This window comes from Sitophilus oryzae, unplaced genomic scaffold, assembly GCF_002938485.1.
Source record: "Sitophilus oryzae breed Bouriz unplaced genomic scaffold, Soryzae_2.0 scaffold_1218_pilon_pilon, whole genome shotgun sequence".
In the NCBI taxonomy this organism is placed as follows: domain Eukaryota; kingdom Metazoa; phylum Arthropoda; class Insecta; order Coleoptera; family Curculionidae; genus Sitophilus; species Sitophilus oryzae.
This window is the reverse complement of record NW_022145858.1, coordinates 227,987-254,334: the sequence shown is the minus strand read 5'-3', so window position 1 is coordinate 254,334 and position 26,348 is coordinate 227,987. Positions and strand designations below refer to the sequence as shown.

The 26,348-nt window shown below is 32.2% G+C and overlaps 4 protein-coding genes across 6 annotated transcripts; all 4 read right to left on the bottom strand.

The window, feature by feature from the left end:
• Positions 1 to 1,395: 1,395 nt before the first annotated feature.
• Positions 1,396 to 26,108, bottom strand: LOC115874049 (tyrosine-protein kinase JAK2). 2 transcript variants are annotated; one of them, XM_030889096.1, is made up of 17 exons: positions 25,366 to 26,108; positions 25,134 to 25,311; positions 24,821 to 25,074; positions 22,831 to 22,950; positions 22,605 to 22,765; positions 22,423 to 22,554; positions 12,375 to 12,502; positions 12,102 to 12,317; positions 11,925 to 12,049; positions 11,456 to 11,606; positions 11,154 to 11,394; positions 9,252 to 9,401; positions 8,910 to 9,080; positions 7,992 to 8,116; positions 5,376 to 5,543; positions 4,940 to 5,295; positions 1,396 to 1,877 (listed from the first exon to the last, which is right to left on the bottom strand). In XM_030889096.1, the coding sequence occupies exons 1-17, from the start codon at positions 25,920 to 25,922 to the stop codon at positions 1,742 to 1,744; spliced, it is 3,369 nt and encodes a 1,122-aa protein (XP_030744956.1). In that variant the 5' UTR covers positions 25,923 to 26,108; the 3' UTR covers positions 1,396 to 1,741. The 2 variants fall into 2 exon arrangements, with proteins under 2 accessions (XP_030744956.1, XP_030744957.1); XM_030889097.1 differs by having other exon boundaries at positions 9,252 to 9,392.
• Positions 12,738 to 16,392, bottom strand: LOC115874050. Of its 2 annotated transcripts, XM_030889099.1 has the most exons (12): positions 16,180 to 16,392; positions 15,986 to 16,127; positions 15,795 to 15,936; positions 15,583 to 15,728; positions 15,372 to 15,479; positions 15,143 to 15,295; positions 14,968 to 15,087; positions 14,676 to 14,815; positions 14,409 to 14,607; positions 14,111 to 14,346; positions 13,864 to 14,036; positions 12,738 to 13,803 (listed from the first exon to the last, which is right to left on the bottom strand). In XM_030889099.1, exons 1-12 carry the CDS (start codon positions 16,381 to 16,383, stop codon positions 12,966 to 12,968), a joined length of 2,601 nt encoding a protein of 866 aa, XP_030744959.1. In that variant the 5' UTR covers positions 16,384 to 16,392; the 3' UTR covers positions 12,738 to 12,965. The 2 variants fall into 2 exon arrangements, with proteins under 2 accessions (XP_030744959.1, XP_030744958.1); XM_030889098.1 differs by having other exon boundaries at positions 12,738 to 14,036.
• On the bottom strand, positions 16,392 to 17,353 carry LOC115874054. Its single transcript, XM_030889105.1, has 2 exons — positions 16,766 to 17,353; positions 16,392 to 16,712 (listed from the first exon to the last, which is right to left on the bottom strand). Exons 1-2 carry the CDS (start codon positions 17,109 to 17,111, stop codon positions 16,429 to 16,431), a joined length of 630 nt encoding a protein of 209 aa, XP_030744965.1. The 5' UTR covers positions 17,112 to 17,353; the 3' UTR covers positions 16,392 to 16,428.
• On the bottom strand, positions 17,471 to 22,412 carry LOC115874055 (plasminogen-like). The gene is made up of 3 exons (XM_030889106.1): positions 22,071 to 22,412; positions 21,858 to 22,004; positions 17,471 to 17,761 (listed from the first exon to the last, which is right to left on the bottom strand). Exons 1-3 carry the CDS (start codon positions 22,375 to 22,377, stop codon positions 17,595 to 17,597), a joined length of 621 nt encoding a protein of 206 aa, XP_030744966.1. The 5' UTR covers positions 22,378 to 22,412; the 3' UTR covers positions 17,471 to 17,594.
• Positions 26,109 to 26,348: the final 240 nt, after the last annotated feature.

Here is a 26,348-nt window from a genome sequence, read left to right as displayed (position 1 = left end):
ATTTAACCCAAACATTAACATGTTAATGTCGACATTAACCGGATATCGGACTTTAACCGTAACATACCGGGTGAGTCTCAAAAGTGGCTCACCCCTATAACTTTTTTATTTTTTTAGTTAAAAAAACGATATTTGGTATGTTAGTATATGACATAAATTAGGATTGATTGACGTATTCAATTGTTTTCGGTCACTTCCGGTTTCACCGGAAATTACTACAACTTTTGATTTTTAAATAACACCCTCGGTATTTTTTTACTTTGTTCGATAGAAAATAACATTCTGAATAGAATGACATATCATATGTCATCTTTTGACATTTTGGCTTAATAAAAAATTGTATTTTAAATTTCAATCTAGAGTGCCATGGCTATGTTAAAAACACAAATTTTTAATCAAGGAGCCTTGGAAAAATAGATTTGACCATCTAATGTTTTTAGTGCCTTGTCCTGGCCAGTTAAAAGATGCTCAAATCGTATTTTTTATCATATCTCAATTTTTCCAAATGGAACGAGGGTGGCTATAGCATATTTGGAAAAAGTATTTTTTTACGAATAACTAATACTACAACGAATAATAATACTACAACTTCTGATTTTTGACGCCCCCGGTATTTTTTTACTTTATTCAATAGAAAATGACATTCTGAATAGAATGACATATCATATGTCAAGTTTTGACATTTTCGCATATGGTTTATTTGAAATTTTAACTTGCAGTTCGTAACGAAAATTTGACTCAAATACCAAGTGTGTGGTATCAAATTATTCGTAAAAAAATGCTTTTTCAAAATATGCTAATGAGCCACCCTCGTTCCATTTGAAAAAAAATTAGAAATGATTATAAATACGATTTGAGCATTTTCTAACTGGCCAGGACAAGGCACTAAAACATTAGACGATTAAATCTATTTTTCCAAGGCTCCTTGATGAAGAATTAGTGTTTTTAACATAGCCATGGCACTCTAGATTGAATTTTAAAATACAATTTTTTATTAAGCGAGAATGTCAAAAGGTGACATATGGTATGTCATTCTATTCAGAATGTCATTTTCTATCGAATAAAGTAAAAAAATACCGAGGGTGCTATTTAAAAATCAAAAGTTGTAGTCACTTCCGGTGAAACAGGAAGTGACCAAAAACAATTGAATACACCAATCAATCCTAATTTATGTCATATACTAACATAAGTACCAATTCTCATTTTTTATCTGAAAAAATAAAAAAGTTATAGGGGGTGAGCCACTTTTGAGACGCACCCGGTATACTATACATGTAAACGCCGACCCAAGGTTTCGCTTGCCAGCAGGGTATTATCTAGGTAGTAATTCTTTTTGTTTTGGGGTTAATATTAATAACCCAAAATGATTATAAAATTAAAAGCAATAAAACAAAATATAGATCCATACTATATTCTCTTTTTATACAATATCTGCAAATATCAACAATTAATAGAAATATTTACAATCTGTTACCAAAAAAGGAAATTCAAGTGTGTATAGTAAAAATGGCACAAATGCTTTGAACATGAGCAACAACAAATATTATATAAACATTTACAGTCGTTCCAAAATCAACAATTTACAAACACGTTAAAAACAGTCTTCGTTTCAAAAATTCGTAGTCGACATGTCTCATGGAGGTTCATCCCAAGGCATTCTTCACTTACAACAGGTACAATTAAAGCTTAAAATCGGTCCGAAACTATACGAAACACTTTTAAAGCAAAATCACAACACGTTTTAGTATTGTGTGGTGAGATCGTTGATTTCTTTTATCAACTGTTCAAAGGAGGGTCTATAGTGAGGATCAGCCTGCCAACAAGGGTAAATCAAACGAGTGTAGATTGCTTGAGGGCAGTTTGGAGGACACGGAAATCTACAAAAGAAATAAAATCAGAACGATTACCAAGTTCAAGTTAAAAACTACAACAGATTTAGATACTATTCTTTTTGTCACAAAGTAACAATAATTTTATTTATTATTTACGCTAGCTACAGGATGACAACGACAGAACCTGTCTAGTTAATACAGAGTCTTAAGCTCCCTCTACACGTTAACGTTTTACATGTGATTATCTGTTCTGTCAAAAAGTATCCAGTACAGTTCATATCAAATAAACTTTTAGACATGTAATTAAGCTTGAACGGCACAACGTTGCCCACTTTTACATATTTTCTTTTAATCAAAATGCTTTAGGAAACAAAAATAGATTAATTATGAATATATAAACGGTTATTATTTACATCAACAAAACTCACCTCCTTAAAAGTACTTAAGGGACATAAAGGGTCATTAAAACGGGTGCAACGGGTGTGTAGAGAATTCGCTTGGCTTTTTATTGAGTATGTCACATTAAAATTGGATTTCAATTTATTTCATTCTAGGATCGCTTGCGTTCGTCGCTCATAACTGGTTAGGGTGCATTTATGTTGGAGCGGCGATAAACGATAAGAGCAGCGATAGTAGCGAAGCAAAGAATATTATTATATTAATTTATATGTAGGTGTTTATATTGGAGCAACGCGTCGAGACACGGTTGGTAGTTGAGCAACGACAAGAGCAGCGCTAATTCGCTGCTTTTATCGTTTATCGCAGGTCCAACATAAATTTACTCTTGCCTCGCTCGTTCATAATCGCGCGACGTCGGTTATTTCAATAATCGAGTACTCGATCTAAAACTAAGTGTCAAAACGAATGACAATGATAGTAAATAAATAAATAAATGTGGCAACTTGATATTTTTTACAGCAGAGCTACCACCTGAATCCCCCGGGGGAAATTTAAATTCCAATTAGTCAGAGCGACGACAAATATATCCATGGTTGGCAACAATGAATCTGAAAGTCGTGCCCTTGATTACGTAACTAAAAGGAATCTACGTAACTAAAATTAACTGGTATCGAATATACATTAGTGTGTGGACAAAAAAACAGGCCTTTTTGGACTGAATTAATATAGAATAAAGCAACAAAAAACCGAGGATACCATTTAAAAATCAAAAGTTGTAGTAATTTTTTAATTATGTCATATATTAACATACCAAATCTCAATTTTTTATCTGAAAAAATAAAAAAGTTATAAGGGTGAGCCACTTTTCAGACGCACCCAATTTTACACTTTAATAAACGACTTGTAAAAATCTAATATTTCTTGCATAGTTTGGTATAGTTTTTAAGAGATTTAATAAATATTACCAAAGGAATATTATTTCCAGAATTAACTTTGCGTGTTTACAAATAAAATTTAAACCATGAATATCCTCTTGTAGCAAAATCCCATTTCTTTTTAAATTTATTTAGACTTTTTATATTTATAACCTTTAGATTTTATATTTATAACCAAATATATGTTTTGACAAGACTTTGACAGTTAAATCAACAAATTACAACGGATTATATATTGATTATTATATGACTTGAAACACCACGGCACTGGAATTAAATTTTATGTAACCTTGAACAGATTAGTTCACATGGTAGCGACCGATGAATCACTCCCAAACATTCGTGGCGTTTACTATAACAAGATCATTCAGCTTTACAACAAAACTGTCGTTTTGCCTACTCTGAAAAAAATAACGTATATACCGGGTGCGTCTCAAAAGTGGCTCACCCCTATAATTTTTTTATTTTTTCAGATAAAAAAGACGAGATTTGATATGTTAGTATATGACATAAATTACGATTGATTGAAGTATTCAATTGTTTTCTGTCACTTCCTGTTTCGCCGGAAATGACTACAACTTTTGATTTTTAACTGGCAACCTCAGTATTTTTTTTACTTTATTCGATAGGAAATAATATTCTGAATAGAATGATACAATCATATATGTCAACTTTTGGAATTTTTGCTTAAAACAAAATTGAATTTTAACTTTCAATCTAGAGTGCCATGGCTGTGTTGAAAACACTAATTTTTAATCAAGGAGCCCTGGAAAAATATATTTAATCGTTTAATGTTATTCGTGTCTTGTCCTGGCTGGTTAAAAGATGTCCAAATCGTATTTTTAATCATTTCTCAATTTTTTCAAATGGAACGAGGGTGGCTCATTAGCATATTTCGAAAAAGCATTTTTTTAAGAATAATTTGGTACCACACACTTGGTATTTCAAGTCAAATTGTCGTTATGAATCGCATGTTGCAATTTCAAATAAACTATATTCGAAAATATCAAAGTTGACATATGATATGTCATTCTATTCAGAGTATCATTTTATATAGAATAAAGCAACAAAAAACCGAGGATACCATTTAAAAATCAAAAGTTGTAGTAATTTTTTAATTATGTCATATATTAACATACCAAATCTCAATTTTTTATCTGAAAAAATAAAAAAGTTATAAGGGTGAGCCACTTTTCAGACGCACCCAATTTTACACTTTAATAAACGACTTTTAAAAATCTAATATTTCTTGCATAGTTTGGTATAGTTTTTAAGAGATTTAATAAATATTACCAAAGGAATATTATTTCCAGAATTAACTTTGCGTGTTTACAAATAAAATTTAAACCATGAATATCCTCTTGTAGCAAAATCCCATTTCTTTTTAAATTTATTTAGACAATGTTCTATAATTGTTAAAACCGCAGGTAAAATTAATTTAAAACCGCAGTGTAAACGTTACTCTAAATCTGTCTTACCTGACAGATAAAACGTTGTTTAGACGGAGAACCATTTAGAGAACTGTCATCAGTTCTCTAGACGGTCTTCTGTTTTAACCGGCAGGTAAATTGTTACGTGTAGACGGGGCTTTAGGTATGATTATAATATTTTTTTTTATTATTAAAGAGTCTCTATTTTGCAACAGAATATATGAGTTCGACAGAAGACATCAAAAAAATGTTATAAAAAAAAACAGTCCACTTTTGAATTTAAATTATAATTACAATTACTGTCGTAATTCTTTTCCTAAACATGTTACTTTTATTTATTTACCTAGCGCCGCTCATTATAGCAGAAAGAAGTACTTGTTGCTCCTGCCCTTCCAGTACTTTGTCTATGTTAACCATTGTCGGCGGTTCCTCTCCGTAGTTGAACATTTCGTACATGGTCACTCCGTACGACCATACATCAGATTTAACGGAGAATTTGCCCTCGGCCAAGCTTTCCGGTGCGTACCATTTTATGGGCAATTCCCTGTTGGGACTCTTCAGTATGTAATAGTCGCTGGTACCGGTAAACTGTGCCAAACCAAAATCGGATATCTTGACTTTGTTGTCATCCACAACAAGTATGTTTCTGGCAGCCAGATCTCTGTGAACTATGCTTCTAAATCCTAGATATTTCATCCCCTATAAAAAATATATCAATAACATTAAATAAAAAATAAATAAAATTAGATAAGAGAAAGAAAAAAAATCTGATGCCATACCTCTGCTATATTGGAGGCGTACTTTAACAACTGTGGAATTTGTAACGTTTCTTTGTTGATTTTCAAGTAACTCTGCAAAGACCCGTGCTGAACAAATTCCATAACCAGTAGGATTTCTGGATTTCGTAAAACTCCCAAAATTTCGACTATATTGTCGTGTTGTAGGCCCTGTTATTAGGAAAAATATATTTAATATACAACAGATATTCTCTTTTAATGTAACATCGTGGGCCGTGTATTATTGTTGAGTTCTGAATCTTTACTTCAGTAGTACGGTAGCTTGGTGGCTTTGCTCTCTGGTTCCCACCCGGGAGGCTAGAGTTCAAATCCCGCTGGGTTATTCTATTTTTTATTTTATTTTTGATTTTGTTTGATTTTTTGTTCCTGTTTGTTTTTTATTGACAAATATTTGCCGGTCATTTCAGCCTCGTCCCAGTGTTGTTTTAATTGTAAAATGTGAACGTGTATTTGGATTAATTTTAATTGTATTTGTAAGTTATGACGACCTTTTTATTATTTGTTATTTATTAGGTTCTTTCTTGTTAGGTCTGATGATGCTCGTATATGAGCGAAACACGTGTAACAGTTTAACATTGTATAAACGTTGAGACCGAGACTTTGAGTCTTTTTTCTACCTTTTTTAATCTGAACCAGGTCTCTTTGAGAAAAATGGATGCCTTTTTTAAAATAAATCAGGTTAGATAAAATTGTATACCGGGTGCTGCATCGGCGTTTGGTTTGGTTCTCAGCCAATATATGGGGAGCCAATATTTGAACAGCTCAAAATTTACATGGAATTTTCCTGTAATATACAACGCCCAATGCACCCAGGGGTGGATGGGCCATATGGGAAAACGAGAAAATTCCCGGTGGGCCGGTGGAAATATGGGCTGGTGAGCCGGCCGGTCCCGATCAGAGCCCAAAAAAGATTGGATTAGCAAAATTAAAAGGTTAATCTTCTAACTAAAGTGACCTAAGATTCTTAGAGACTCCATAACTAACTAATCAATTTGCATCAGTATAATCGTCAGTTACTTTTAAACATAAACACCAATTTGTAAAATAACTATTGTAAGATGTCTTTCTCTGAGACGCTTATAATTTTAATAAACATCTGTTGTTTTGTTTGTTCGGTCTGAAGAATTTTATTATACAAGGTGACTTTTTAAGTGCAAATATTTTCAGTGCTGGTAGATCTCAGTAAAAGAAACATAATTATATTTTCTTTACCGTGTTTCAAATAAGTCCAACCGAGTTATTAAAGTTTGAAAATTAAAAAAAAATATTTATTTTAAAAAAAATTTGAGCCACCCCAATTTTTCGGTATTTGCATTTCTTTTCGTGCCGTAATATCAGAGATTAAGTAACTATACCGTGGGAAAATTTGCGGTGAACAAGAAATTCTAAAAAGTTTTCTAAAATATACAGGAAAATTTCAAAGAAACTTCATAGACGTGTTTTTGGGATCGAAATATCCACCCCTGAAAAAATTTGCACTTATTTAAGATTCACCCTGTATAGTTTTACCACTATTCTTTTATTAATAACTTATAAATATGACTGACTTGCGGCAAAACAAAGAATGAATAGCATTTATTAGGTAAATTTAAATAGTCTCGATCGAAGTGTATACTAAGAATAGTATACACTTGGGGGCCTCGGTGCAATATTTTTCGAGCTCCCCTTTGTAAAAGGATTGACGAATTTGACGCGAACTCTGCGGTTGACAGAGAAAACATGTCATGGCTATCTCTATGCTTGAGAACTAAAAGCCAAGTCTAAATTTTATTGTTGTTTAAAATGTTGCTAAAATTATTTACTAAAAATTACTGAGACAGCAGAGAAGAGTTAAATAAGGTTTAAACTAGATTAGATAATAAAATATTAATATGTCTGCAAAATCCAAATATTCTTATTATAGAATGTAACATAACAAATAGAACACATTTATATCCACTGCCTAGGTCTAGGTTTTTTTCGTTTGAATCATGGCATTATCATACAAGATGCCAAATTTAGAAAAGAATAAAGGAAAAGTGATAAGAACTAATATAATAACCTAAAAAATGCAGCAGTTTTAATGGCGACCGCGGTTCATTCAGTTAAAAACACGTATACACGACGAAGCTGCTGCTCTACCAGAAAAGAGAAAACTTCTTTCTACAAAAGAAGAGTAAGAAAGTATATACCTGAAAAGCTAAAAATAATGTATTTCACAGAGGAATGAGCCAGCTGAACTGAATGAATCAGGAAGTCTTAAAGTTTCTCAAAATCGTGACTCAAAATCTTAGCAAGATCAAATTACCGTTATCGATAATGGAAATAAAACAGTAGAACCCTATAAAATTGATCTTAGTGAAAATTTGATCAAGACAATTTCAATTTTTTTAAAAAACCGGAGGCAAAAGAGTTTTTTCGCAGGAGCGAAAAACACGCTAACTTTTATATTAATAAATAAAATATATTTCTTCGTTATGGTCATTTTGTTTTTGTGGATTTGGGCCGGTTGCCTGTTATTCCCGGGCCAGTTTCCACTTCCCCATCCACCCCTGAATGCACCACACGTTATATATATGTAAATGTCAATATAACCGTAAAATAGAATTTAAAAAATACCTTCATTATTTTGATTTCTCTTTCAAAATCTGCCAAACAACTTGATGACATGGCGGAAGATTTTAATTTCTTTACTGCAACCACCCTGGGTTCAATATCAGGATTATTGAAATATTCCAGTGTGCCTAGAAATGAAGAATATGATAAAAAAAATAAATCAAAATTAATTTTCTTTTTATTCAGTAACTTCATTTTATATAGTTCGTTACTAGTGTTGTAATAGAGAGTACATTCCCTTAATCGTGACGAGGGAACATTCGCGGGAACGTACCCTATAAACATTTCTTTAAGCTTCTACAAAAATAGTATATTTTCTCTATAGTATTTATAATACAGCATATTGTACACATTTAGCATTTAGCGGGCGACTATGTTATAACACCGGGAAAATTATGTTCGAAATTAGGTTGCGAGTTCGGCGATTTTACCAGGATACTATATATACAGGGGGTCCCAGAAATAAGTGCAAGTATTTTAACTGGTAGTATAGGTCAACCGCAGAAACACGCTGAGGTAAACACGCATGAGATATTTTTTGGGGATTTTTTTTAGTTTTTAGTTAAAAAACATAATTTCTTGATAATATTGCATCACAGGTAATTTCTTTATATTTTATTATTTTAGTTTTTTTAGTAAAATAATATGATGCTTTAGAATGCTTACTTTTAATAATGAAATTAAAAAACTTCATTATTAAAAGTGTCTAATTGATTTGTCAACGTTTCATTGCGATAATTATAAATTCTCATCCGTTCTCGGGGAACGTTCTCCAAAAATAAATTCTCAAGCATTTTACAACACTATTTATTACCAAACGACTAGATTTGTTACTTATATCGTTTACAATTTATTATAAACGACCAAGGACATGGGTTAATTTTATTTGTGATTTTTTTTATGTAAGGATGCTGCACTAACCTCTATATACGTCTCCATAGAATCCCATTCCTATCCTACCCTGCAGAACAACGCTACACTCGTCATCAAGTTCAAAAATACCCTCCATCGAGTTCAAACTGTCCACAGACGTGCTTATCGTAAAGTTCGAGTTCGAAAACAGCTTAGAGAAATCCTTCGAGTCACCTAAATCTTTTGATCCAAAATATAATTATTAAATCTTAATAATGTGTTATATTATATTATTCCGAAGTCAATTGGAAATACTCGGACTCTTGATTCGTCTGTCCAGACGATGCAGACAAAGAGAGTGCCAAAATGAAGAGTCCTTATTCCACTTGACTTCTGGAAAACTATACCAACCTGGATCGAAATTGACCAAATCCTGCGAACTGAGCAGCCAGTGCTGGGAGGAAGCATTCGAAAAACTGCTCTCTGACCGGTTTGAACTCACCTCTGGATCGTTAGCAGAAATCAACTCATCATAGTTAATTTCAGTAGTATCTAGAAAACCTGTATTTGAAATATATATAAAAATATTTCTTTCGCATTCTCTTTTTTCATTTTCTCCCTCTTTTTTAAGCTCCGACTACACATAACATTTTACCTGTCAGGAAAATGGATTATAAACTATTACTATATATTAAAAACATATACACTGGAAGTTTTACCAGCGGTTTTATGAATTATCCTTTTGAGTTTAACGAAGCTGAAAAGAAAAAAATGAAATTTTACTACAAAATTGTATTTATAGTTTAAATTCCATTTGTAAACACGTTGTTAATTGAGAAAATAATATCGTTTGGTAACAATCGTTCTCTGTATACCGGTGCATCTCAAAAGTGGCTCACCCCTATATTTTTTTTATTTTTTTTTAGATAATAAAACGAGATTTGGTATGTTAGTATTTGACATAAATTAGGATTGATTGACGTATTCAATTTTTTTTAGTTACTTCCTGTTTCGCCGGAAATGACTACAACTTTTGACTTTTAAATGGTACCCTCGGTATATTTCTACTCTATTCGATAGAAACTGACACTCTGAATAGAATAACATACCATATGTCAACTTTTGACATTTTCGCATATGGTTTATATGAAATTGTAACATGCGGTTCATAACGACAATTTGACTCGAAATAAGTGTGTGGTACAAAAAAAAATGCTTTTTCAAATATGCTAATGAGCCACCCTTGTTCCGTTTGAAAAAATTGAGGTATGATTAAAAATACGATTTGAGCATTTTCTAACTGGCCAGGACAAGACACTAAAAACATTAGGCGATCAATTCTATTTTTTCAAGGCTCCTTGATAAAAAATTAGTGTTTTTAACACAACCGCGGCACTCTATATTGAAATTTAAAATAAGATTTCTTTTTAAAAAAAATCTATTTAAAATTTATTTGGTGCTATTTAAAAATCAAAAGTTAGTAATTTCCGGAAGTGACCGAAAACAATTGAATACGTCAATCAATCCTAACTTATATCATATACTAACATACCAAATCTTGTTTTTTATCTTAAAAAATAAAAAAGTTATAGGGGTAAGCCACTTTTGATATGCACCCGGTAATAATCAATCTGTAAACAATTTTGAAAAAATTACATTACTTTCTGAAACTATATATATACTACCTTTATTTCAATCGTAGAATCCAAAAATAGAATAATATACAGGGTGTTCCATTTAAAAAAATATAACTATAATATTTTTTACTTATTTCGGACACTCTATCTTGTAAAAATATTTTTAAATTGTAGCTCTAATTGACCTTCAACGAACCCAAACTTACAATTTGTGAAAATCTAATCGTTTAGCTACAATACTCCCTGTCGTATGTGGTGAACAACCCTGTATATTATCTTTTACTATTATTTTTCGATCTATTTAAGTATTTAAACGTTACAACAGCAAGTGTAACTTAATGCAAATAGAAGCGTCCCAGCGCATGATATGGCTCACCTAATAGCAGCACAAGAAAAATGTAATATAATAGCCAATTAACGAACCAAATATAAGATTTTTAAAAGCCTCTTATTAAAGATGCTTTAAAATATCCGTTATTTTTTTTTGTAAATTTACTTACATTTTATTCAATAACGGGGGTTTGTTGTAAAACTGAACTATCCCGTCAGTTCTCTGGTCATTACTCTGTTACTCACTTCAAGTAAAATTATTTCGTCTTTTTTTAATTGTATTATACTTTATAACTAAACAGGTAAAACTGTAGGTGTAGACGGGCTTTTAAAAATGTTTTCTCACCTGTAGTGTTTGAACTTAGACTATATGTAGACCTCGTATTCGACGTGGTGTTTCTAATGGTATCATAAGGATGTCTCTTTCTAGAATTGTAGACTTGGTAGAGCAATTGATTGATGTCTCGACTGACCTCTTGCGGTTGCTTTCGACGATGAGGATCGGAATGCCAACACTCCATCATCAAGGTGTAGATTTCGTCGTCGCACCCTTGAGGTTGGGGTAGTCTTTTACCACTCATGTACCACTTAAAAAATAAATAGAACACATAATATAAAGACAAAAAATAGTAAGAGTAAAAAACTTACTCTCATCGTTTGTACGTGGTCTGTAACTGGCATGACTTTACCATAGGTAAAGATTTCGTAAAAGGTTGTTGCGAGAGCCCAAATATCGGCAGCTGTGGATCTTTTGGCGTAATCTAGAGTAGTGTAACATTCGATAGGTATCCAGTGAACACTATAGAACATAAAAATATTTAAGAAACATAGAAATAAAGATATATAAAATAAATTGACACTATGTGCGCATATTTGAAGTTTTTTGTTGCACTATGTGCGCATATTTGAAGTGAAACTTCTTACTAACAACTATTAAATTGAAGGATTTGAAGGACATGAAATGTTGAAAAAGTAATAAATTAAAAAATATATTTTTATTTTTTTAAGCATAAAACTATTTTTTTACGTGCAACATATAGTTTTTTACGCGTAAAAAGTAGTTTTTTACGAGTAAAATATATTTTTTTACGAGTAACAAATAGTTTTATAGACTTACTCTGACGTTTCATAGTTCGTATGCAAACCAGGATCAGCCAATTTGACAGTAAACGTATTTTCTTCATGACAATTCACCATCAACTTCCTACACCTAATTTTTCCATGGACTATGTCGTTTTCTTTCTACAATTATTCGAAAATTAAATTATGCAAAACTGAAATCAATCTGACGTACCAAATGCCACACGGCCGAGGCCAGATTGCTCGCAGCCTCAATCAGATCGACTTTCTGTATCCTGCTCCTGTTATCGCGAAGGTACTGATCCAAAGGGCCCAATTTAAAATATTCGGTGACCAGCGATATGTTGTTTACCGCCAGGGCCACGCCGAAGAACCTGACTACGGCGCTGGACTTCAAGAACGCCCACTGCCCTATCAAGTTCAAATAATCCTATAAGAAATATTGTATTAGTGATGATAGTTAATTTGTCGATTAAAGAACTGTTACCTTCAGGTACTTCTCCAATGATTGTTGCTTAAGTAATTTTAAGGCAACTTCCATCTTTTTGCCCCTGGCAATTTTCCACATTCCTCTGTATATGAGGGTGATGCCCCTGTGACCTTCTTTGCCTTGACCTTGGAAATATATGATTTTATAATTAAGCATTATCAAAGCATTGTATTGTCCAGGTATTTAAAATTATACAGGGTATATAATTAAATAGAAAAAAAATTGTTGTTTTTGAGCTGTTCTAAATGTTGTTTTATATACATATAGTAGGGCCGGCATTTCTGGTCTTGGGTGCCGATTTTTGTGTGTACGAAGAGTACAGTCAACACGCTTAGCAAAATAAGATGTACTGAATAAAGACAGAAGGAAAGTACTTTCCCAAGCGCATGGAATCTAGCGCCAGATTAAGAGGTTATGTAATAAATACTTGTATTATTGTTCTCTCTGACCTTAAGAAGTCTCTGACTTACTAGATTCCCATAGCGATTCACATGTAAACGCCGACCCAAGGTTTCGCTTGCCAGCAGGGTATATGTACAGAAAAGTAAATAAAATTCTTCCAGGAAGTAAAAAATTACATTTAACTTTTTACAGCCTTCTATTTCTTTTATAACGAGATTTGAGAGTACAAAACCTCATATATAAATATATAAATATCCCCACACAAAAAACAACAAAAACAGTAAACAAAAGAACTACAACAAACACGGCATTTTCGTCTTTAAGTCCTCCAAAGATCGGAGCCGTCAATCTATCTTCCATCAAGTTCGTGTAAAAATTAGGCCGTTTTTTCACGTTGATCTTCACATAATTCGTCACCCACTTCAAACCCAAGTCTTTCTGTTCCACCACACACCTCCAAGAACCGGTGTGAGACCGATTAAGTGGATCAAAAAAATAAGAATTTACAGCTGCCAAAGTAGTTACACCGTAATCTTTGTAAACTTTCTCATCAATGACAAGTTTTAGACTTAAATCGGTGTATATGTAACCCAGAACTACTGCGTGGCACTGCAGGGTATAGTACCAAGTTTCCCTGGAATCTACGTCAAATGTTTTCGATTTTACAGCTAAAGAAACGGTTTTTAGCACCACTCTACGCCGATTTATGCGATAGATCATGCACACATAGGTTCCAGAGTCTGAAGACTTCGCTTTTTTGATCAGTACGTCGTTTCCGTCAAAACTGACTCTTTTATCTTGGTTTATAAATATTCCATTTAACGTCCACTCGAAATAAGCTTCGGGAGATTCATTTTTCACTATTTTCAACAAGTCTTTTTCGTTGAAGATCAAAACTCGATCGTCTTCGTCTACTACCAGACTATAACTTTGTTTCTGGAGATTGTTTCGGATTGTATCCAAAGTTTCTGGGCTTATATCGCCACAAGGAAAGTCGTTGCACCTGCCTGTTGCAGTGGGCGACCTAAAAGAAAAAAAATATAACATGATAACGTTAATTAACGAGTTTCTAAAACGTGGAGACCCTTGGCAAAGTTTTCCAAAAATGTTTGGATGGGGATTCGAGCATGTCCTTGTTCTAAATCCTTCTCCTCCTCCACAAGATACAGTGCAAGTCCATGGGGACCATGCTGACCATGCTCCATCGATGGGGGGACCATCTAGATCTAGAGGTTCACAGTTGGCGCTCCAAGTAACCTAATATTTTTATATATCATATAAACGGCTTTAAATTAGTACTAGTACGTACTTAGTACAGTACTAATACTTACCCACCCCTCGGCAGCAGCCACAGAGAACCAATAAAGTAACAAAACTTTATCGTTTTCATGATGAAGCACTGTCACGTTATTTCTTTTGACCTCCATAATACGCTGCCCCCAACTAAAATTATACTCAGTCCAAGTGGTTGGAACCATTGGAATTTGAAACTGTATCTCTAGCAAAGGGTAAACCAAACCTTCCGCGGCCCTAGGAGGTGCTTCGATTTTGTACCACCCTATCATACCTATAAAACATCAAAAGATTTATAAAAACTGTCTGCTTTAAGTTTGAACTGGTCTTATATACCGTTGATTGCATCCAACTTGAATAAATAAGAGTTTAAATTATTGGTGACCCACATAAAAGATACCCAGGCAATACCATTACCTCTCAATTTTAAACTGAGGTTTCTATGATGACTGTTTTCCTCTAAAGAATGCAGACCAACGGGGACAAAATTTAAAAAGTTATTTTCAGTGGTGTTTTCGGTTTGACATCCCTCGCACTGAAATTTCAAAATAGAAAATATATTTTTAATATATATATATTTTTTTTTGAAATTCAAGTTTTTACATTAAAAAAGACGCCTATTGGCATCGACGGATATAAAGTACGGTACGAAAGAAACATCGGTTCAAACGGTTTTTCAGTATTCTTCTCCCTCCATTCGAATAATGCTGTCGGTACTCCTTTGAAACCCAACATTATTTCGCCTTAAAATAATGATTTTAAACTGTGTGTATAACCGTTTATAGTCTAGAAACTATAACAGGTTGTATATGAGTGATTTGATGGCTATTTTCTACTACACTATATATACAGATGTTTTACATAAAAATTATTGTGATATTAATATCATAAATACCTCTTCTAATTTGTAGCCAAAAATCGGTCCATTTTCCTGCCGATATCAAATGGGGAAACGTTTTCCTCTCTAGAAGATTCCCGTTCAAATATAATTCCACTTTTTCGTTCATTTGAGCCCCTTAAAAACAATCTCACAAATACAGTGTGTTTCTTTTTATTGCTTGTAATTATACCAATAATAAGTTCCAGTTCGTCAGAACTGCTCTTGGAAAAAAATGAAAAGGCAAATCCGGAAAGCAAGTCTGGGTTCCATTCTTTTAGAGAAAATCTTAAGCCACCATGGACGCCTTCTTCTTTCCATTGTGGAAGAATAAAAATCTTTCTTCCTATAATAATACAGTTCTTATCCATAATAAAATATTACTTTTTTAAAATACAAGTTTTTGAGTTATTAATTATTACCCTTCGAAATATCTGAAACTACAATGATACACTCTTCAGGTCTATCGCAATCTTTAATATCGCAAACATCTTGAACAATTTCTGGATCAGTGGTATAACACCAACTACCTAAATTATATATCAATTATTTTTTGATACCTTGAGTTCGTGTCAAAACCAAGAAAGATGTAATTAAAAAAAAATGGTCTGAAATTAAACCAAGGCTTTGAACCTGATATATCCCTGTTCGGATTTCTGCAATAGTTCTTCGCATCCAATGGATTCATTTCGGCAAAAAGTGATCCGTTAAAGTTATACATGTAGTTCAAATGAACCGATTTTGTTGTAGGATCCCAACTATCGCAAGTTCTATTAGCCCTAATAAAATTACAAAAAATACATGCAAATGTATTAAAAAATTATAATAAAAAACACTGGCCTAACCTAGTAGTTGAAACTTGCCCTATAAAGTCATTGCCTGTTCCTGCCATCTTGCAAAGTTGCGATTTGCAATTTCTCAAACGACAATATTGCTTTTCCACCGACTTTTTCGACGCGTTCTGATTTAAAACATAGCAAAAAGTACCTAAAACGCATTTTATTGTTATATTTTATATATAAATCGGGTAAAATACCATCTCCAACGCCTTTCGGATCTCTACAGTAGTTTTTCGAAGCCAAAATATCAGATTCGTTCGAAAACAACATGTTTACATCGTCAGAAATCATTTTATATCCCGACCATGGTAAACAGGGCAGTCCCAAAAAAGTTATATCCTTGAAAACTAATTTAGGCAAAAAAACGAAAAACTGTGTTAAGGTAACGTACCTGAGACCCTTTATACTCGGGTTCGTTAGTATTTAGGGCGCATTCCGGCAACAGCGCTTGCGGAGGACTGGCAAAAGCTGGTGGTTCGCAGAAGAAGCTCCAGTGGGCCACAGAGTTTGAGGAACATACGCTAAACCACCTTAAAACGCGGAAAATATCGTGTTTGGTTTCAAGAATGGAATGCATACCTATAGCTTTTTTCATATAAATCTAAAATATGTAAGACTATAACAAAAAATAATAAACAACCTAGAAGTTTTTTTTAATATGCAAACCAATACTACTTGCTTGTAAACTGTTTGCGAAAAAAGATATGGAGAACTCGTTCCATTCCCAGTAGCTTATTATATCTTCTATCTGAATTTCCTTTAGTACTATCTCTGAAGCACCTTCATACTCTTTAATGGTAAACCTAGTATAACCATTAGAACCAAGAAAAACAATTTTAAAACAGGGATAGTCTACTGCGGGCGATGGTTGAACCAATATCGAAGCATGATGGAAAGCTCTAACATAAACATACAAATCGTAAACTAAAAGGTAAGATCACATCAACATCCAAGGAGTGTGTATAACCCTTATTTACCAATGTCTTTTTGTCTCAAAGGCCAGTACTGTTGAAACTGACCACCTGTTGTTGTATGTACATCACATTCTCCATCTTCCAAACAAAATGGAAAATTCCAAATCACATTGGTGCCTTGCACTGAATAAAAATCAAATTTATCTCTTTGGAAACCCATCAAGTTCTTCTTGGCCTTTATTTCAGAGAGAAATATAGGTTTAAGTTGGCCTTCTAGGCCGAAAGTAATAAACCCATGATCCCAATTTAGGGTAAAAGTAGTGAAATTAGTTGATTTGAGTATGCCAGGTGTTGGTTCGTATTCTAGTTTGTCTTTGTTACCATACCTTAATGGAAAGAATTGTTTCATACAATGTGTAAAAATCTTTGTATTAAATAGAAATTGTCGAATTAACGAGAATTCTCTATTACCTTAAAGTCGATCCATTATTAGATATAAATATTTCAATTCCTATGCCTAAATCTTCTATTTCTTGACCAGTTAGAGGCAATGCTAACACACTAAGCACTAGACGAGCACTGGCCTCATTAAATTCGTCTGAATTCCAAATTTTAATACCGAATTTTACATTTGTTAATACACTACCTAATTAAAATTATAGTTTACTTATTTAATTTTGAGGAAGTTCAGTTAGCAATATATTGAATTTACCATTAAAATCTGTATAATGCATGTAAGTTTCATAGTTTTTAGTGAATACTGAACACTCTGGATCGTCACAAGATGGTATATCACAGTATTCTTTCTCTAGATAATTTTGTTCGTCGTTCTCTACAAAACACCACGGTCCTCCTAGACAAATTCAAGGAGATATATAAACATATTCTTATTTTAGAAAAAAAACCTGCCAATGTCACCATCAGGATTCCTACAGTAGTTTTTTGCTTTATTTGCACTACCATCCGGAAATAGATAATCAGAAAATTTCTTAACCTTCGTATAGTTACCGTTCGACATCACTTTTGAACGATCTTTACTCCATTTCAAACATTTTCGGTCTAAAATAAAAATCCCATATAAGCTCATCTAAAATTTTAACATCATATGGTAAAGGATAGTCTTCTTCGTAAGCCCCCCAAACACTTAGGTTTTTTTGTCCGGTATTAACCGTTCAGATATAAACGCCAGTGTATGAGTGTGTTCGATCCAGTTTTGCCTGTTCATTCAATATCTATCTTCGCCAGATATTAGTTGGCTCGTTTGTTCCTATACCCGATAGTGTATGGACATATACCGCGCTGTTTTATTCGAGTCAGTCGTTCCAGTACTTCTTAGTTAAACAGGGAAAGTGTAAAAAATTACTCTTTAAAAGGAAAAAATAAAAATAAAAAAGGTACATATTGTCAAGGTGTAATGTGTGACCAACGGATCTGTAGCTACGGGGTATCGGCAGGGGAACGCAGTTGTAAACAAAACACGCCCAATTTCATTCATAAAATAGGCATGGGCGTACGGTGTTTTATGATAATAATGTGTATCATAAATATAATATTTGGATTAATAATTTTTTCAAAAAACTTATGCTGTTTGAATCGTTACTGTTGAGTTAGCAGATAAACACTAAAAGCTTTTATTAAAGCCCCCTTAAATATTTTGAATCATTTTATTATTATGTTTTGTTAATATAATAGAAGAAATAATTACAGCTGGGGGTTGGAACCTTTGGTGTTACACAGCAAAATAAAACACTAAATCAGTACAATACACCAAAACACTGTTAATTTTACACTGGACGCAGGTTTCGCTAACCATGTCTGCCATCAGCAGATGATCAAGACTGAGTCTTGAGGTATATTTATTTATATATCTGTACTAACTATTTTTTTTTTATAATACATAATTTTAGATATAACTATTTCCAGCAAAAAAAAAATCTTGAAAATAGTTAACTTTGGAAGCGCAAACAAAACATAATTTTACTCACCAGTAGATCCAATATTGCCTATTACACCAGATATGGTATCGCTCCGCCAGCACTTTTTAAAGGTTAGGTCATTGTCTACCCATATGTTTCATCCAAATAGATAATACTTGGCTATATTTTCGAATTTCGCGTATATATTTATATCTCTCTCTGCAATCTAATGGGCCGCTCCATTAATATTTATCTGTTATTTTGACATTTACGCCAAAAAATTCATTTGATTTTAATAACCCCCTTAGCGTTTCCCTGCCAAAGGAAAATTCGATTCTTCCTGCAATTTTTGCAAAAGCTTTCTAATTGTGGGGACGAGTTTGAATTCGAGATAAAATCTATTTATCAAATTCCTCACCACTTGGAAAAAGTCGTCGAGCGTTTCAACAGCAATCTTTTTTTTATAGCCGATACGCTAACTCCGGTATAAAGAAATATCCGCTCAAGTTTACGTTTAAGCGGCAACTTAAGCGAACTCTCTGTAGCTTCTTCGTCGCAAACCCTATTATGAACACAAGGAAATAAACCAAATGAGATTTCATCCACGTTTATTTATATTTATTTTAGTTTAGCTAAAATATTTAGGTAAAATGTGTGCTTTTCATTTTAGCCAATATTTAATTTTAATATTCTAATTATATTATTATTATTCTACTTACCTATATAAATTAGCTATTATTTCTCTTGTCTGGCTATGTAGCGTCTTACTCTTAACAAATTTATTCATTTTAAAACACAAATATACGATCAAACTTGATATTAATAATTAAAAACTACGAACGAAAAACATTATAACAAGGTAACAAAACAATAAAACACAACTTAACTATCAAATATACGAAAAATATAGGAATAAAGTTTAGGATAACCGGTATAAAATAATGAAATAAAGTAATAATTATCAAAAGAATGACACCGCCACTGGATATTTCAATAGTATTCAATATTCCTACTCTTTTCAGAAGAGACCGTGAAGTTGGGGATAAAGCAAGCGAATAGGAAAGGCGTAAAAGCCATGGCAACCGTGTGGTAACAAATCCTGTAACGTACTCTCGCCAATCATGTTCGATGAATAGGCGGCCATGCGCCATGATATCGTTGAAAAATCTTGAACTTTCATAATAAGCAGATTGTACAATGAAAGAAAGAAATTATTAAATAAACATATCGAACAATATGAACTACTTTAAAATTCCTTAGTAATATACGTCAGAATATATGCTAAACACATTATATATAATAAAAATATATTAAATTTATCGTTCCTGTCTGGCAATTTTGCAATTTTATAGATAAACGTGGCAATGTCGATTTTTTTTTCTCGCATTCCTTCCGTAGCTTCAGATCCGCTGGTCAAACAGTATGACGACATTTGTCGGAAGAGTGTAAAATCAAACGAGTAGGCATTTCAAGGAACGATGGATTTCATTAGTGACAGCAATGAGGCCGACATACAGAGTGTTTCAAAAAATGAGAACATGTGCCATCTCTCGTGGAAAAGAGATTCATCTCGTATAAAAATGAGTTTTAATTTTCATATCAATATAGGTCCGATTATGCTTTATTTCGTATCTACAGGAGGTTAATGTCTTTTTTTAAATCTTAATTTTTTTTCGATTTTTTATAATTTCCTTTTTTTAGCAATTCGAATGACGTTTTGAGAGTATAAAGTTACTATAAGTGTTACACATTTTATTACTAAAAAAGTGTCGACACATTCTCCAGGGACGTGCATGTTGGTTACCACGGGAAAATTTAAAAAAAAGTAGCAAATATGACTTTTCTTCTGTTAGCAAATTTGTGTAAAGGTACATTCAGGCTGAGAGCGTGGAGCGTCGCGTCGCGTTTGCGTCGCGTCGTATTTTGTGGATTTCGATCTCCTAAGGGCCGATTCTACAAAGCAAGTATAAATACGGAACATTTTATACTCCAAACATTTTATACTTTTTGAACGGAAATTTTAATAGATATTCCAAGAATTTATTATAACTGGTAAAATACCTGGTATATACTTGCTTTGTAGAACCGGCCCTTAATGTGATAAAGGCAATTGTATTAATCACAATTAATAAAGGAAAAATAAAATTAATAAATTGTTTATTTAATCTATTTTATTATTCAAATTTATAAAACTGATGTTCAGTATAACGTACAGTAAATTCATGAAAAAAAATAATGGTATTTCAGGTAATTACAAAAAAACAATTTTCTAAAAGTTTTAACATCCTGTAACTTTAAAACTATTTCTATACCAATGTTTATAGGACCTTTTTTACATATTTGTCATGAAGAATGAATCAGCACTTATTGAACACTATGGCCATTATTATTATAACATTATGACATTAAAATTGGTTACTATTAGATCAGTCTTGGATTCAGACAAATTAATAAAATTGTGTTTATTTCATCAAGGAGACTGAAATCGACAAAATATCAAGAAACAACTTTTAATCAACATAAAATAGCCTACACAACTGTGTTAATAAGAGAATAAAATCAGTGGCGGACAGTTTTTTGAGAAAAAATATTTGTGATTACCCATATACACGTTCCTGCTGAATCTGTCGACACTTTTTAAGTATTAAAATATGTTGCACTGATAGTAACTTTATCCTCAATATTAACTTATTCTCTTATTTTCATTAGAATCGCTAAAACTAAATTAATAATTAAAATTATTTTAAAACGTTAACCCCCTTCAGCTATAGGTTAACAACTAAAAGTTATAGGTTGTGTTAGCCGCAGCTACGAAAAATGTTGAAAGCACCAGCGTGTTATAACCACCATCAACCCAACACGCAATAGGAAACCTTGATTATCTATCATGGTATTGAATAATTTAAAAATATATATTCCTGTGGTCATACCAATGGTAACACCCCAAGGTATCTAAGAAACTTGTTTTGCACACGTTCTAAAAGAAATACTATTCAGGTAATGTGGTCTCCAGACAACTGATGCATACTCTAATATGCTTCTAACATATATTATGTCATGTACAGTTGAATAATAAAAATAAATGATATTTTTACATGAGGAATCTCCCCACGAGAGATGACACATGTTTTTTGAAATACTAATTTATTATCCGCAGTTTACCCATCTTAGAAACTTTTTTTAAGAATAAATATTTCTGAGAAAGTATTAATAAATATTTTCCTACATATAATAAGTACCTGAAACACCTCTATTATGATTTCCTCCATACTCACTACCAGGTCCAGTAATTTTACATTCTGAAAATGAACACAAAGGTACAGCACAGGTTTCATACATCAAATCCTCATTCATGGTATAACACCAAGGTCCATCAACCCTTCTATCTACAAGAAATCTATTAAATAACTCTCTATTCAACTCAAATAAGTTATCTAAATAATATTATTTACCTGGATTTCTGCAATAGTTTTTAGAAAATTTTTTAGATCCAAAAGGAAACGCGTCGTCAGTAATTTTTTGATCGATTTTGTGGGGCATATCCATAGACCAAGTCTGACATCTTACCCTAGACTCGGTCTTGGCAATAGTGCCTGTATATCCCAATCCCAAATGACTCACCTTACATACCGAAAAATCGGTTAAATTACCTGGAGGCAATTCGCTAAGAAACCCTCGTAAAAATACCACAAAAAGGGAAATTATTAATGTTAGCTTTTTATTCATTTTAGACTTCAAGTCACAAGTGTCAAATAACATTTAAAACAGCTCAGAAATTATATATTTTAAAACAAAAAAACTTACCTTTATACACCTGTAAATCTTTGTAATTAATACAAACTGGTCCCTGAGGTATCAAGACGTTTAAAGAAGAACTGTCAGTCAATGCATCACCAACAACACTTTCACTCCTACACAACAGCAATGGAGATATATCTAAAAGAGATTATAAATAAAAAAAGTAATAATATTTAATAAAAAAGTACCATATTCAGAAGGTGGTATGCACTCCTGTAGGTATACAGTACCATTCTGATCATTGTAAGCATGCATAAGTTGGTGTATATTTTTATATTTGGTTGGATCATCATTAAATATATATCCTTCTTCCTTTATTTTCTCTAATTTAAATGTTTTTGGCTTAAGGCTATTAAGAAACAAAAAAAAAACAATAGTTATTATTTATTGTGTTTTCAATATTTTTATACTTACCTATCCTTCATGCAAACATCTATATAATAAATGTTATAGTTTGTTTCACTTTCCCTTATAATAAAACAGCCCACTCTATTAGACCTTTTCGATTCTAATTTTGCATAGGAAAATTCACCACTAAAAATGAATCAGTAATAAACATTTTTTATGGAATATAGGTAAATTAAATAAATCTCAGGTAATTATTTACAAAACGGTTCTTTATGTTCAGTCTCGGTATCCCAAATTAAAAAAAAAATATTAATGCATTTTTTTAAATGGGACGCCCATACAGGGTGCTACAAATTCGGGGCACGAGCATTGTTATCTCGGAAAACGTAATAATAGATAGGAACATGGTTAAATTGAGGCAACTTTGCGCCTTGAAATGTTCACCAAGATTCCATCAAAAAAGTTTAAAAAAATTCAAGGATTGCCGAGTTATTTAGAAAAACCTGACTTTTTTGAAAATCGATTTCTTTTCTTACTGTCGTTACTTTTTAGGAAATCCAAAAACTAATTGCACATTCTCATAGCCACTTTATCAAGGCTTCCTGATAGTATTTTTAGATTTTTCAAATTAGCTGATAATTTGTGAGATGCATAGGCCAAATTAAATGTTTAAAATACAGACCTGCAGTTTTTATTTCAGGTTTTAAAAGAATTCGATCTTTTGAATACAACGATATGCAACACTTTTGCGAGGCATTACTTGACGTTATTTGTAAAAGTGAAATCTCAACATTTACAACAAAGACTACAAAATGCATTCTGAAGTATAAGATCTGTTGAAAGGGTTATACATAAAATTAAACGAATATTAAATTTGTGCATTAGGTAAAGTGGTAATCCTTTTGAACATTTAGAACATTAGAAACTAGTTTGTAGAAGTTGATTTATTTATAATAATTACGATTAATATTATGCATATTATTAGATCATACATTGAGATTTCAAATTCATAATACAAAAAATTAAGAATAATATCTTTAAATTGCTGATCTAGATATTATTTATTTGAATCTTTCAATTGGCTCGATCTTCTTTATTCAATGAATTAGCGCTCATCAATATTGTTAAGATGAATATAATGAAGTTAAATAATTTAAAAATTATCTGTATTTACAAAAAGATAAGTTGGCCTATGTATCTCAGAAACTATTAGCAGATTTGAAAATATAAAAATAAGATCAGATAGCCCTGATAAAGTAGCTATGGAAATGTGCAATTAGTTTTCAGATTTTCTGAAAAGTAACGACAGGAAAAAATAAAACTGATTTTCCAAAAAATCCGTTTTTTTTTCAAAAAAGTCAGCAATCCTTGTAATTTTTGAAACTTGTTTGATGGCATGTTGGTGAACATGCCATCAAACTTAACCAATACACAACTTTGCCCCAATTTAACCATATTCGTATCTATTACTTATAAGATAGCAATGCTTGTACCCTATATTTGTAGTAGGGTTGCCAACTGTCCTCTATCCCAGAGGACAGTCATCTTTTTGGTCTTATTACCAGTTTTTAAATTAATTTAGTTAGTTCATTTTAATTACATCTAAAAAATAATAGTCTAATCCTTAATAAAATTGTTAATCTCAGAACAATGTGTCTTTTGTTACTCCCATTCATTACAAAATACATTATGTAATATAATATAAAAAAGAAATATTTAATTAGTTGTTTAGATTTTTTTATTTATGTATGTTTTAAAATAAAACTTTTTGTAGAAAATCGTTGATAAAAAGACCATCATCCACATAATGTTTACATAACTTTTGGGTCAATTCTTGACAACACTTAGGTGCAGTTTCAAAAATGTTTCGCTTGTCGCGCTTTTTTACCCTCTCATCCTCTATTTTTTAATCTGAAAGTTGGGAACCCTAATTTGTAGCCCCCTGTATATTTTTCCATCATCAAATACTATAAACAATACAAAGCGCACATAGAGGGAAAATTTCTCATCATAACATAATAGCAAAAAACATTTTAATTTAATAAAAAAAACTTACCCAACTGGTCCATGACATTTCATAACATGCAATTTCTTAAGTGATGGAGTTGAAACTTCTCTACATACATTAAAAGTCCACTTACAAGTCAACCGGTAATAACCATCCACTAGGCTTATGAAAGAATACATTTTCTCCATTGACTGAAACTTTAAGTAGAATGGTATACCATTTTTCCTACTTATTTCTATTGCACCGTCATTTCTAATCGAGATAAATCCTAAATCTTCTATGGAACATATTAAAGTCCATTGCTAAAAATTAATTTTATTTAATACAAAACCATTTTTTTGTTAATGTGGTGAAATTTTACATTTTTCTTTGACTCTAAACAATATTTTAAACCTGGTTCAACTTTATCGAAAGGAGCAACTTGGACAGTAATGGAATAAGGATGCTGTCCATCCAGGTCAGTTACTGCTTTATATGATTCAAACAAATAATCAGGAGCAATAATATCTAGCTGTGTCATATACTGTGCTTTTACAAACCTAAAAATCATCAATTTAATAAAAAAAATTACTTTCAAATGTTGCAACACTTACAAAACATTAATTTCCCCAGCACGTTCTTCTAGCTTCCTTAAATGTTCAATAATAGGCTTCTTAATAAACAAAGCGTGTTTTTTTACAACATCTTTATGCAGGTACTTTTTATAATCATTTGCAACTATATCCCTGGAAATTCCTTTCTCCAAAATCACCCTGTACATATCAGTGATGCCCAAACCCACCAATTCTTTTTTGTATTTATCATAACTTAGTCCGGGTACTTTATTTTCTAGTACATCAATACGAGCTTGTTGAAAATAGTAATTGTAGGCGTTTATGTCGATTTTATCCAGTCTCTTAAGAGGATCGACTTTAAAACGTATACGAAAATCCAAAATCAGGTTGTCTCTGAACACAAACTCTGAGGGTGATAAGAAGGTTTGCTTGCCAGTTACACGCAGTGCAAAGAGGTGTCTAGCAAGAGTACCTATATTAAGCTGTTTGCAGATAGTAATACATACATCTTCAGCTGTTGTTGTCGAATTAAAAGGTACGGATATGCTTTTGATAGTCTCTAAAGCCAAGTTTATGGTCAGGCTTGGTTCAGTCATTTTCGTGTTTTTCCAGTGTTTACAATCCACTGTACATTTTCGCTACGTAGAATAGCTGATAACTATTAAATTCTTACTCTTTCACATATTTTTCTAACTGTAATGTTTTGAATATTAAGAGATAACATAACCAAAATAAAAATCATAAAACGAAAACATTCAGCTTTCAGTGTGAAATGGTGAAAGACGTAGATTCTCTAGTAACTTTTGAAGTTGTTTGGGTTGGCACTTCTAATCATAAAAAATTTCATTTGAATCTTGCTTGAATCTTTAATCTTTCTTTCACTTTTTCTTTTAAGTTTAATAATTTTCATACTCAAGGGTATAATTTTATAGTATTTCTAAAAAATTTAGAATCACTAAAATTAAATTACTGGCATTCCGTATTATATAGTATTTAAAGTAATTTTTAGTTATGATGGGTAT